This window comes from Acomys minous (genome assembly GCF_964271855.1).
Source record: "Acomys minous genome assembly, chromosome: 2".
In the NCBI taxonomy this organism is placed as follows: Eukaryota; Metazoa; Chordata; class Mammalia; order Rodentia; family Muridae; genus Acomys; species Acomys minous.
Window position 1 is genome coordinate 82,102,274 of NC_140484.1, and position 14,667 is coordinate 82,116,940.

The 14,667-nt window shown below is 43.0% G+C and overlaps 1 protein-coding gene across 1 annotated transcript in view; it reads right to left on the minus strand.

The window, feature by feature from the left end:
• The window catches only part of LOC311609731 (uncharacterized protein), a 40,120-nt gene that overhangs the window by 11,789 nt on the left and 13,664 nt on the right, over window positions 1–14,667 (minus strand). The window contains exons 6-7 of the mRNA XM_084803056.1: window positions 8,971–9,030; window positions 7,687–7,797 (exon numbers count right to left, since the gene is read on the minus strand). Coding sequence (XP_084659182.1) covers window positions 7,687–7,797; window positions 8,971–9,030 — 171 coding nt within the window. The remainder of the gene's footprint in view (window positions 1–7,686; window positions 7,798–8,970; window positions 9,031–14,667) is intronic.

Below are 14,667 nucleotides of genomic sequence, written 5' to 3' on the forward strand. Positions count from 1 at the left end.
TCCACCTTGTGCAAATGCCTCCGTACTTTCTGGGTATGTGCCAGGTAGCCTTATAAAGAGACTTCCTCCCATGTCCCGCTCTCTCTCCCTGGAGTGTCTCTGTATTCCTCTCTCCTAATTAAAACTTCTCACGTGGATCTGCCTCGAATTGTGCTTTCTATTTCACCATACAGCCCCGCCGCATACATTTTAATAGTTGGTGACCCCGAATGGTAAGGCACTTCTGACAGCGGCACCACTACACCGGAGCGATCAGACAGCTAGCCTCTGGTAAATAAGCGCTGGAATCCTCCTGATCCATCACTGACTGACCCGCCCACCTGCTTGCAGCTCCATTTCCTGACCACCTGACTCAGGCTTCTAGTACACCTTACACTGGACAACTGGTGAGTTGTTCTCTCCCACTCAGCGTAAATGCTTCCCCTGGTTGGAGAGATAGCCGGCCCTCTCTGGTTCCCAGGGAGCAGAGCTATCCCAACCGCAGTCTTCACGACAGCAGCTGGTCCTCTTCGCTGACTTACAACTAGGACTTTCCCCCATTGGGCAAGACTGTCGGATATAGATAGCTCCTGCCCAACCCTCACGCTGCCACCGCTCCAGACGCAAATCCTAGTGCACCATGTCCCCGGGGCGGGCCAGCTCATCTGCTTGCTGCCCAGAGCTGACGAGTGGCTGGAACAGTCTGTACCTGCCTTTTAGAGTCACAGTCCGTTTCTGGGGACGCCCTAATGGATTACTAGTCAAACATCCAGTCGTCTGTTCCTCCTAGCACACCTGTAGGATGCCTTCTAGAGAATTTAAAATCCTTGCATTTAGCAACTGCTTTAAAGACTTCTAAGCTTACACACCTCTGTAACCAAACATGGCCTCATGAGCCCTTAGGAAATGGGTCAAAATGGCCGATTAATGGCACATAAAATCCCAATATAATATGGGATCTGTTTGATTACTGCCAAGCATCCAGTAGATGAAAGGATGTCTCTAATGTTCACGCGTTTTCTCAAGGATTCTTTGCTCCAAACCTTCCCTCTGCACTTCCTATTTTCCCACACAGTTCCCTCTAGCTATAAAGTCTGAACCTCAAGAACCACCCACCATGTAGGATGCTGCCGATGAAAACCCCACTACTCCGACGTCAGCCCACAGGTTCTTCTCAAACTCCTTCATCTCCTAATCAACCCACAGGATCCCCATCTCAAACTTCCTCTCCTCAAAAGCCTTCTCCCCAAACTTATTCCTCCTCCTCCTCCACCTCCTCAGTTTCCTCACCCGCACCCCAACAGCATGCCGCCCTAACCATCCTACCTCGGCACCAACTTTCACTCCACCAATAGCGGTATCCTCCTACCACTCTCTCTCGCTACCCAGCAAAACCTTCTTCCCCCTCTACTCAGCTTAAACCAGCTTCAATTCTTCCTTTGGGGGAGATTGCTGGGCTGGGTGGATTAGTCAGGGTCCATGTTCCCTCCTCGCTACCTGAACTCTCTCAAACAGAAAATACACTTGGTTCTTATACCGCCAACTCTACCTGTTTCATCAGACAATTCCAGTGTATCACTCAATCCTATAACCTCACTTTCCAAGATATATTACATACCAACAATCTCAGGAAGGCAGGGAAGTTGGGGAGCAGGCGAGGACACACGCAGATGGTATTTACCAGATAAACACAACTCACCTGGTCGAAGGTCAGGAAGTTCCTGACCAAGACCCAAACTGGGATTCTAATACCCCAGAAGGCATCTTAGCAAGAGACCAATTCACTACCTGCCTCCTGGCTGGTCTACCTACAAGGCTGTCCTTAAGCCAATAAATTTTGAAAAACTCCCAAGAGGCCATTCAAGGAAAAAAAAAATGAAAACCCATCCCAATTCTGGAGCATCTTATAAAAGCCCTCCTACAATACACTAATTTAGGCCCTGAAAACCCAGAAGGCAAACTACTCTTGATGACCTATTTATTTTCCCAGAGCTACCCTGACATCAGGGCTGAACCTAAAAATTTGGAGAGAGGACCCGTACGTAACTCCACAGTCAGAAGCCTTAGTGTTGGACTTTAAGGTGTACCATGGGAGAAATGAGAAAGCCCCAAAACAGATATACTAAATGCTGCCCCAGGCCTTCTGACCGACTGGCCCAGGCAATTACCCACACTTCCTTGCCTCCTGCAGTTCAAGGATCAATTCGTCCTCATTATAACTGCAGGGGGACAGCCTTGCCAACCCCACCAAACTCCACCACTTAATTATTTTCAGGGACATTCCTTTAACCCATTCATTTTTGTAATGCCAACCTGTCCTGTCCCCTTACTGGGAAGGAACCTTCTAATTAAACAGCTTACCTGAACTGTTCCCCCCAATCTTGCCTACAGACTCTGTTTTCCTTCTCCTAGGTACACAGCCTACCAGCTCTGAAAAGCTGTTTCCTTTGCCAGCCTCTCAGGTGGATTCCCAAATCTGCCATGTCCAAAACCCCTCTATCGCTAGACATCCCCTCTTCCCCATGCTTGTGGTCATCCAGCTACAATACTCTACCTAGTATGTCACCCCACCCCAATAACCACCCAATCTTGAGAGCCTTAGGGGACTCAAGCCTATTGTATCTGAACTCCTAAGAAAAAAACTCCTTTGCCCCACTTCCTCTCCTATTTTAAGATTCCTATACTTGCAGCTAAGAAGCCCTAGTTCAAGATCTCTGACTTCTTAACTCTGCTATGGTCCAACTCCTCCCTGTTGTAGTTATACCTTACCATCCCTCTCCACTGTCCCCGGAGGGATTCCCATTTCTCAGACCTGGATCTCAAGGGTGCAGTCTTTTCTATCTCCCTCCTTGTCCAGTCACAAAACCTCCTTGCCTTCACCTGGACTGACCCCGATACCCACTTCTCCATTCAGCTTACCTGAACCGTCTTGCCCCAAGGATTCCAAAACAGTCCCCACCATTTTGGTCAGGCTTTGGCCTCTGATTTATTCTCCTTATCTCTCCCTAACTCTAGGCTTATACAGTATGTAGATGACTTTCTCTTCTGCAGCCCATCCCTACATATTAGCAAAGCTAACCCCTTTGCTCTTCTAAATTTTATATCTAGCCACGGCTACAGAGTCTCACCTTCTAAGGTCCAATTATCTACCCATCAGATTTCCTATTTGGGACTAACAATTACCCCAACCCACAAAGAAAGTACCTGATCCAGACTTGGCAGTTCCTCCCACTAAAGAGATTTTACCTTTCCTAGGAATGGCTGGTTTCTTACTTACATTCCTGGATCTCTTCCTTTTCTCTTCGCACCCGGCCTCTGTATGAGGCAGCTCAAGGCTCCTTACATGAACCCCTTCTCAAACCTATTTCTAAGCCCTTTCATAGGCACCAGCCTAGGAAAGCCCTTCTCCAGGCACTGGCTTTACATCTCCTAGACTTAACCTACCTGTCTCATTGTAACAGAAAAGGAGGGATATGCCCTTGGACCTTCCTTTGCATCTGTAGAATATCTGTCAAAGAAATTGAACCTCACCACCCAAGGATGGGCACTTTGCATATGTGCTTTAGCTGCTGCCGAGATCCTTTTTCATGAGGCAAAAAAATTAACCTTTGGGTCACCCACTACAGTTTTTTCTTCTCACAACCTGTCCCACCTTTTAACATATACAGGCTTACAAACTCTACCTCTTTCTATGGTTCTCTCCCTCTAGATGGAGCTAGTAGATGATTCTGCTCTACCTTCCAACCATGCCCACCTCTTAATATCTCTAATCTTTTCCAACCTAATGCTATTTCCCATTTCATTCCTTCACTGAACCAGTGGAGGAACTTCTGCCCCACCCCTCACACATACAGAAGGGCACACCTCCCCAAGCCATCCACACCTGTTACACAGATGGCAGTTCCTTTGTATACACAAACGAGCCCAAAAAGCTGGTTAAGTCACAGTGTTGAATACTGAGGTGCATGAGGGACAGGCCCTCCCTGCCCATACCACTAATCAACAGGCCAAATTAATAGCCCTCAACCATGCCTTCAATTTGGCACAGGGACCATCCTTAAATGTTTACACAAACTCCAAATATGCCTTTCACATCCTCCTGTCCCATGCTGCCATCTGGAAAGAGTGAGTACTACTAACAACAAAAGGAGGATCTATAACTAATGCAGACCAGATTATGGCCATGCTGAAAGCCTCCCACCTTCCCACAGCTATTGGGACTGTCCACTGTTGGTCACACCAGAGTGACAATTCCATAGTCTCTAAAGGAAACAATCAGGCTGATGAGGCAGCTGAGACTGTGGCCCCTGGAGCCCTAAACTCTCCACCACCACTAGAAATCCTCACACTACACCATATACACCCTCTCTCACTTCCTGATACTCGTCAAATTCCGCCCTATCTACACCAATTCTTTCATTCTAATAGCCAGGCCTTATCTAACTGTTAAAACCCACCAACAGCCTACTTCCAAGGACTTAAATGTCTTACAGACTGCTGTTGCCTCCTATAAGACCTGTCAGATGTCAAACTCCAAGTATTGTAGCCCCACTTTCCCTACTCTCGAGGTTAGGGGCGCCCTCCTTGGGACTGACTGGCAACTTGATTTTACCCATATGCCCACAGTCAAGCATACCTATTATTTACTGGTCCTGGTAGACACTTTCTTAGGAAGGGTGGAAGGCTTTCCCACTACTAACAAAAAGGCTCAGACAGTTTCTGATCACCTCCTTCAAGAGATCATCCCTCACTTTGGAGTCCCCAGCTCTTTCCAGTCAGACAACCTCTCAGGTTTCTTAGACCTTATCTAAAGCCCTAAACATTCCTTGTATATTCACATCGCATACAACTCCCAGTCCTCAGAAAAGATAGAATGAAGTCACTTCATCTGGAGAGTGTCTTTAGACATAGATGCCGCAGACGCATTTAGTATATGGCCCTTGACACAGCTCTCTGCTAGCTCCCCTCCTCACTGTGCCTATAGGATAATTAGGTACTGTGTTCCCATTCATACAATAAGATTATGCAGCCAAATGCAAAGCAAGCATCCTTAAAGTGACTGGTTTCAACCAATTATGAGCAACTATCCTGGAAGCCACCATCATTTGCCAAGGACTAGATAGCTTGTACGGCTGAACAAGCTCCCTGAGGTGGATCCTGATGTATTTGACCTCCATGTTGCTCTCGACTTTCCAAGCTCTGTGCCTTGCCTTCTCCTCCTCCTGCCTTGGTGGGCTGGGGGAGAGGAGAACCAGAGGGCTTAACACAGGTCAGACAGAAACGGATTCCAAATTGGTTGTGGGGGGGGAGTTAAGGCAGGATTTCTCTGTGAAGCTATGGCTGTTCTGGAACTCACTATGGAGACCAGGCTGGCCTTGAACTCACAGAGATCTGCCTTGCCTCTGCCTCCTGAGTATTGAGATTAAAGGTGTGTGTCACCACCATCTGGCCAGAAATATAATTCTCAACTTCAAAAACTGTCAATATTCCATGAGAAAGCTCACATATGACAATCTTTGAATTATGCCATTAAAACTCACATTCTAAATCAGTTATTGTTTTATGTATCAACAATATAAGGATGAGAAAATAGTAAACCACTGAAACATCCGTAATGTCTAAGAAATAGCTCAGACACCCGGATGGTAGTCATAGCTACAAAAGGTGCATAGTAAGCTAGTGAACAATTAAAGTAATTGATAACCTCAGCCAGGGGGGCTGGGGAGATGGCTCAGAGGTCAAAAGCACTGTCTGGTCTTCCAGAGGTCCTGAATTTAATTCTCAGCTTACAACCATCTATACTGGGATCAGATGCCCTCCCCTGGCATACAGGCGTACATGTAGATAGATCACTCATATACCTAAAATAAAGAAATAAATCTTTGAAAAAAATAACCTTACCCAAATGTGGACCACCTGCACCATACTATCACCAAGCGAGAGACTGTATGTTAATCTACTGATGTATCACAGGCAAATGAGAGCTCCCAGGACAGATCAGCAACTGGCTAGTCAGCACCCATGTGTTGTCCCATTGCATCATCTACAACCAATATCCTCTCCTTGAACTTTAGAACTAGACATGACATTTGGCATATCTTACTACTTAGAAAATTTTTCTGCATGTTAGATCTTCAGCAAACTATTAAACTAACTTAAGATAGCCAATCAAAATCTACGTCGCTCTGGATTGCTGAGATGTGGGGAACAGGGGAACACATACATGGCAGCTGAACACACCACTAACATGTTCTCATTCATATCGGGGTGCACAATTAACAAGGAGGTTTCTAATTTAAACAAGAATCAGATATTCCAGCAAAATACGAAAAGGTTGAGGTATAGTGATAACAAAAGTTGAGAAAACAGAGTTCAAAATGCTTCAGAAGATCAAACCAAGAAGTCAAAATCTATTAAAATTATAGCAATGAGCAGTGCGTTGGCATGAAGAAAAGCAAAAGATTATCAGTACAAAGACTATATAGATGGATTAAAATTCTACACAGATACTAAGGAATTCTTATCAGAGCCCTGATGGTATCATTGTAGAAAATGGGAAATTTTAGTATAAATGAAATAGAATCTAAAGGAACATTCAAAAACGTCAACGTTAGGAGAATAGGAACCAAACAAAGCACAATTTTCCATAGTTTGACAAGACGGTAAAGTTATAGTAAGGAAACTATTTAATATTGGAGTGAAGAGACAAAAAGAGATATAAAGTGAATGGAGCCTTCATCACTGACATGCAGTCACATAAATTATGTTTTCTCCTAGTATTAATTCTTACATATAAAATCAGTGACATGTAAAATAAGATAAGCTTGAGATTATTTATAGAATATTTCAAAAACATTTCTAGAGAAACAATGTGGCAAAACCAATCTCATGTCTTATTTGCCCTTTGCTTTTTAAAAATTTTTTTCTTTAGAGTTTTTCTTTAGGGTGATGAATATCAGTGTTCTGCAGCATGTATATAAATGTTGTACATTTGCATCTAGTGCCCACTGGGGTCAGAAAAGGCATCAGAGCTCTGGAAGCGGTTACTGATGGTTGTCAGCCACCCTGTGGGTGCTGAGAGTGAACCCATGTCCTCCTCAGAGCAGGAAAGGCTTTCAACTGAACCATTAAACAGCGCCGCCACCACCCGGATTCCATTTTCAACATCACTGGAACCTCTCACCACCCCTAACTCAACCCCTCCAAAACACCTGGTACATTTGCCTCTGTCTCCTTCCTCTCCACCTTCCAGGGCTCCTGCTTCTGTTTCAAGTGAGCAGCTCTGGCTTCTCAGTGAGCCCTGCACAACAGGAAAGAGAGTCTTCAGAAAGCTCCTGGGTTTCTAACACAGTTCAATACTCGGTAGATAACGAGAAAACATAGCAAGAGGAGTCCACAAATGAGTCCCCAAAGTTCACGCAGTGTCTGAATACTGAAAATACTTAGGGAACATTTCCAGTCACCATCACCGGAGTTCAACAACTTCTAATCACAGCTCAATCAAAACACAAGGGCAGAAATGGAACTGAATGAGTGGGCCAACAGTATTATACACTGAGTTTCTGAATTTGTCATGGAACAAAAAGGAAAGACTCCTTAAACCAGCCAAAAGGACACCCGTTCACCCAAAGCTCGCACAGTTACCAAGCAGTTTTCCTAGGAACCCTGAGGAGCAAAGGTGGCTGCAAGCAAACTATTTTCACCCACAGCAACCAGACTGCTGCAATCCCGCAAGGTCCAGTCTCTGTACAAAGCCAGCAGGTCAGGCATTCCGTCTTCTACTGAGAGAAGTCCTGTCATAGCACTGACCAACAAGTCCTGAAATTAAAAAGCAAAGTTAGAGAGTGTGTGAGCCATCTGTGTTTCTGCTTTAACCCAGCATTCAGAAGGTAGAAACAGGCAGATATCCCATGTGAAACCAAGCTGGTATATAACGGTGACTTCTTAGCCACACAGGGCAGAATTGAGATGCCTATTCAACAAAACTAAGCCAAAACCAAACAACACCATGCCAACTTGGCCATGAGTCCACGGGAAACATGCTTGAGTGATGAGAAATATTTAAGAGATGCTTTCTAATTTTGTCCCAGTCTAGTGTTTTATAGCCATAAAAAAATAATGTGTCCTGATATCTTCTCATAGTATACATACAGAATTAAACATATGAAAACATATTTCTGCACTTATATGCTAGCGTGCTTACATCTCAGATGGAAAATAAATGGGTACTTAAAAGTTTGCTTAAGGGGCTGGGGCGATGACTCAGCGGTTAAGAGGAGCACTGGCTGCTCTTCCAAAGAATGTGGGTTCAAATCCCAACTGTCTCTAATTCTAGTTACTGGGGATCTGACACCCTCACACTGGACATACATGGAGGCAGAACACCAACGCAAGTAAAATAAAATGATTTTTACAAAGTTTGCTTAGTAAATGTTAACGGTTACAGCTGTAACTTTAAATATATTTTCTGCTGCTAAAATATATTTTCTGGTTCATTCAAATCTGTAATGGACTAATATCTAAAAAGTTTTCTGGGGATACCTAGTCCCCGGGAGAGAAAGCCACTCTCTTGATTAGGAAAGTAGTAAAGCTGGGGAGTTAGAACGCATGGTTGAACTTAAATTGCAGGGGGCCTGCAACTGCTACAATGGCAAAGAGAACTAGGTTTGCAAACAACAGATAATAATGCAAGTCCTCCCAACTGCTGCTCTGTAAATATACCGACAACCATACCATGAATTAAAAAAAAAAAATCAATATAAGGTCCCGTTCACATGAAGCAAACTTTCGAGATAAGGCTAAGACATCCCGGGCGGTTTCAGAGCCAGCTTCCAGGCGTCCAGCAGAGAAACTGATCACACGTTCCCTCAGGCTACCCAGCCCTGCAGCTCCTCTGACCCACCTGGGAGGTTCCAGGGCCTCCGGGCTGCAGCTCCCGCCCCTGCGCTGCTGACTAGTGACTCTCCCAGGTAGCACTAGTGCCCTCCGCACCTTCGGTTCAGAAGCCAGAGGTTTCCTAGGTCCCGGAGGGAATGGCGGGTGTTGGAATTCCTACTTCCTCCCTTTCCGGAATGCCGACCCCCCCCCCGCCCCACCCACCACATACCTGTTCAGGTCACGTGACCTCTGGTTCCTTCCCACCCACTTCTTTTCCCCATTCAGATTCCCACTCTCTGCTATTTCTGGGTCAGAGAACAGCAAAAGGCCATTGCCCCTTCGCCAGCGACCCTGAAGTTGGCGACATTCCTGGGTCGGCTGTGACATCAAATTCCTCTCCTCCCTCTCTACTAGCAATGGCTTGTGGGAAATTCTTCCGCTTTAGGAAAATTTCTTCTCTGCAGGCACGTTAGCCTACTCTGTTGAGCAAGCTAAATAGCGACAATCAAAATATATGTCACTCCGACTTGTGTGTAGGACAGGAAATGAACACGGGCATAAAAAGCTGTAACTGGACTCAGGATCAGCTTTGGACTGAGGTCAAATGAGCAGCCTGTAGCAGACAAGAGTGCTATCCTTAAACTGTCACTGTGGTCCTCAAGGGCACAAAGACAGTCAGACTCCAGTACTCTGTCCCTCCCTGTGGCGGGTCTCTGCTTGCTTAAATGAATTTGCCATTTGCCAATAGGCTCCTGATGTGTATCTCAGAGGAAGTAGCTGCAGTCTAGACTAAGGAATGAAACCAATCTAATTCCTAACGCTTCCCTTGTGTGCAAGAGGGAAATGTGTAAAGACATGTCATGAAAAGCTTCAAAATAGGATATTCATAAGATAATGATACTATGCCAAATCCAGACATTCTGTGAAACAAGGTGGCCTTTATTCGGAGTGGGCTGGCCTTTGAGGTGACATTACCCGCCGCCCCGCCCCCTCCCAGTGCCCCCGCCTTTTTTTTTTTTTTTTTTTTTTTTCCTTCTCAAGACAGGTTTTCTACTGTGCAGCCCTGCCTGTCCTGGAGCTCTCTTTGTAAACCAGAGATTCACCTTCCTTTGCCTCCGGAGTGCTGGGATTAAAGGCTTGCTCTGCCACCACCTCCTGCCTAAAAGCCCTTAATATACAACAATAGCAAAACAAAACAAAACAAAACAAAAGCCCGTTAGATATTCTTAACAACTAGAAATCACAATAATGAGTGGATTCAAACGCAAGGTCTAAACTATCAAACAGTAAAACCTCAAAAAATAATTATAAAAGAAGAAAAACGTGTATAAAAAGCAGGAATAAATTTATTGATGTATGTCAGTGTTTTCCCTGCATGTACTGTTTTTCTCACATTTGTGCCTAGCAGCACAGGAAGTGAGAAGGCATCACAGCTCTGGATCTTGGGATTGCATCTTCTTCCCTGCACATCACCTTTCTCGTGATGGAAGCGGCACAGGTTTCCCAGCTGCCAGTGCCCTTTCTTCTCTTACCTGAGACTTCACTGACTCCAGTGTTTGCTTTCCACATGACTCGCTCATCAATGTCTTTCCATCTCATAATTATAATAGCTGTCTGTGAGGACACTGTCACCATGTGTTAACTACACCACGTCTTCTAATGCGGTGACTACCAGATTAAAGTTACTGAACATTTACATTTGCTAAAGTGTCTCAAAGATAAAATGTAAATTTATCAAATAAGAGATCAGGAAAGGATATGGTGAAAGAAAATAACTGTGAACCATAGTGTACTCAGAAACACTGGCTGTTATAATTCATGGAGAAGGAAGCGCACTTGAAGAAAGTTATAAAATAACAAGTCATGCACTGAAGCAGCACTGCAGAGCATAATTAGAGGCAAAGTAGACATAGAAAAGTCAAAGAACCATTATCCATGAGAACACAGGAAATGACAATTGACATGAGGAATGGATAAATAGATGACAACTGGGAAATAACAGACCATGTCCATCACACAAATCACTATTTCTAACTAGACGTGAGAGAAATACTACTGGTGCTTTTACCCACCAGAATGCTGAAAAGAAAAATGTAACAACTGAACGCCCTGTATTATGAAAATCTCAGTAAAAATGGAAATATCATGAGGCAAACGTCAACAAGATCTTGTGGTAAACTCCTAAAGGAACAAGGAAGAAATAAACGTGGCTCAACACAGTTATGGCACATGTTTCAGAACTAGAGCAACAGTACCGTACAGAGAAAGCAAAAGGAATAGTACTGGCAGGAACACTGTAAGGAGAGGAGATACGTGAGATTAAGTATCTCCAGTCTTATGTAACCCAGCGCCATAAGAGGAAGCTAAATAAATTTGAATAATACAAAGGATAAAAAGGAGATACAGGTAGGTAAGAAAGGCACCAACATCATTTTTAATGATGGTGTGATCACACACAAAACTCCTGGGTTATCATAGGAAAATCTTAGGTTTAATAAGTGCTTTAAGTATTATTGAAAAATCCAACATACACACACACACCACTGTTTCCCTATATATCAATAATGACAATTTGAAAAGGAAAATTGAAATTTAACCTTTCAAGTTGCTTTAAAAAAAAGTAGGAATAAACCTAAGTAATGATGACTTCACTTCTAGGAGGAAAATTTTATGGTACCTAGAAAAAGATGAAAAATAAGAGTACACAAGGAGATACACTGCCACACACTCTGACTAACAAGTGACATGCTGAATATGGTTATATTACTAACAGAAATCAACAGAATCCACCATGCAATTCACAGCAGCAAAATAGATATGTAACAGTCACATGGACATAGGGAAATCACCGATATCAAAATGAGCCCTAAGACAGAGTATCACAGGACCTGACCACATATCATAACACAGAAGCAAGGTCAAAGTAGCATGGTCCCACATGTGAAGAAACATGGAGAAAATAGAACAGAACAGAGAACCCAGAAATAAACACACAAAAAGAAGTAATGAAAGCCAAATATGTCAAAGACAACCCCCCAAAAAGGGCCCTTTGAATATTCTGTACTGAAAAATGACTGCCCAGTGCTGCAGAGTGACGTAAGATCCATATCTCCCATCCTACACAGAAACCAACACAAACTTCCTGGAAAACTTGAAATGCTAAAAGTGCTGAAGGAAAACATGATTAAATGTTTAATAATTCAGAAATAAGCAAACACGGTCTGAAAGAGGTTCTAGGAATACAGACGATAACCAGGAAAGAATTAAAAAGGGAATTTGTGGAGTGCAAAGTTGCAAAAGTCTGACAAGTATATGAAGAATGAACAGCAGCTAAGAGAGTGAAAAAAAAAATACTTAGTAGGTTTTCTTCAGGCAAGGAGTTAATATGCACAACACACAAAGAGCAGGATCGCTGTGAGTTCGAGGCCAGCCTGGTCTACAAAGTGAGTCCAGGACAGCCAAGGCTAACACAGAGAGACCCTGTCTCGAAAAACCAAAAAAAAAAAAAAAAAAAAAAAATGAGTAAGTGTGGGAACACATCCCAAATTCTGCCATGTCAGAAATCCCATGCTTAGGCTGTATACTGTGACCTTCGAGTTGCTGACCTTTGCCTCACGAGGTCTTGTGTTCCAGGCTATCCTTGGACTATTTGCCTTTGAAAGAAGTAGGGAAGTCCCAACTTGCAACCACCCAGAGGATCTAGGAAGTTCTTACAGGGAACTACTCAGAGAACTAGGAAGTTCTACAGGAGGCAATTTAGGCTATTGTATTCCTGCCTGGGGGCTAGGGTGAGTGAGATTAGAATAGATCCTATTGACCTTTCTCTATATATGTTCCTGCTAGTCGGCAATAAAGTGAATCTTGATCAGAAATTTCCTGACTTGATTAGTTATTTCTCACGTCTCTGTATCCTACTTTCTATCCCCACTCCCTCTTTCAGGTGAACCCTGATTTGATTTTTCCAGGGGGCTAGGACCCGACAAATAAGTGAATCTGTCAGGTATTTGGGTGGAAGAGGAATTAGTTTTCTCTAGAGATATGGCCCCTGAAAGACTGTCCATGGCCTAGCAGGTTGGTTTTACACCCATGAGCCTACGTTTGGCACTAAGTAAACTCAGACATTTTTTTAAAAAGAGTATATGGAAATGTGAAGCAACAGGATGAGGATTGGGAAAGTTGGGAATAAATTGGAGGGAAGACTTGCAGGAATGACTTGCAGTCTACCAAGTTAGGGTTACATGATATGCATCATGCATGTTCATGAAATTATAAAACAATGATCTAGACTTTAATATGCTTAGACATTTATTTAAATATAAAAGAAAAGTCAAATATAAAAGAAAAATATAAAAGTCAAATATAAAAGAAAAGTCTGTGTTCAGGTGGGTCAGACATGGGTTAGATACAAAGAAAACTAGTGCTTGGAGGTTCATAAGTAAAACTTGCAGAACTGTGAGTAGGGATTCTAATTTCAGCCAGGTAATTTCCGTTATATCCTTCATAATTCCTCAAACATGAAATACAAACTCTGACGAGATTATGCAAATCATATAAGGTGTAGGTACTGTGGAAAGAATTAGAATGAAAATATTATTCCAGTGCTTTATTAAGCCTTGTAAATTATTCTGTATTTCTCATACATTAATATAAAGTGGGAGGTTCAGGTTAGAGGCTAGATCACATTTACTCATTGAATTCCCATGTAAAACCATGAAATACAGATGTTTCATTTATTTTTTAAAAAATCTCCTTACACAGAGTTGAAGAACATTCTAAAAATACACGTGATTTTACAGAAAATGTAGATGAAAGTATGAGGAATGTTCCTTTACCAAGATAGGGAAACATAGAGCTATCATTCACCATTTTCAAAGAAGGCAAAGGTATGAGTTTCCTGGTATAATTTCTTCAATACAATGAAACATGCTCTAAGAGCAGATTTTATTCTCCTCTAATATCTCTATTTTCCACATAAATTTCATTGAGGACATCCAGATAGAAATCACCAGTTCCATAGATTGGCCAATTTTGTTCAGAGATTTGTAAAATATTTTTTGAGATCCCCTTGCCTCTGTCTGCTGAAAGCTAACATAGCCCTTTTCTCTTCTTATTGCTCAGCGCACTTACCTCATATGTAAGTGTGTTCTTCTTTCCTGCAAGACAAAGCTCATCTCTATTTGTGTTACAGTAACGAAGCTTGGTTAAGCTACCGATTCTTCATGGAACAAATGATATTAATGATGCCTTGCTAACAGACAGCAGATTCCTAGGAAGAGCAAATAGAAAGCTCTAATGGCTGCACATGTATCCTGCCCACACAAAGAAAACTGAGTAGCGTACTTCATCCACCATGAGTTACAAATAAAGGGGAAAGAAAACTCCTGAAACCAAAGAGATTCCAAGACAGATTTCTGCTCAGGTAGTGAAGACTGTATTTTAAATAGTGAAGCAATGAAGAAAACAATAAGGGGAAAGTGGTAAAATAAGCAGCGGTCTTCAGGAGCACACAATGGCAGAATTCTCCCTGGTACCAGAACACTGTCATGAGCTAGTGTAGTTATCAAAGGGTCATCAAGCAGAGGGGCCATGGGCTGTGCAGCAGCTGCCAAAAGAGGAGCTGTGACCCAAGGAGAATCTGCATTTGCTATCAGGACTCTATCTAGATGGTTGGCATCACCTGATAGCTAGTGGCCGGTGACTATCTAACTTCATCATTCCTGTCTCAGAGTCATCAGCTCTGAAGCAGCAACAACTGATATAAATTATCATGAAATCATCTATAAGCAAGACAGCATGGATGTATCTGAGTAT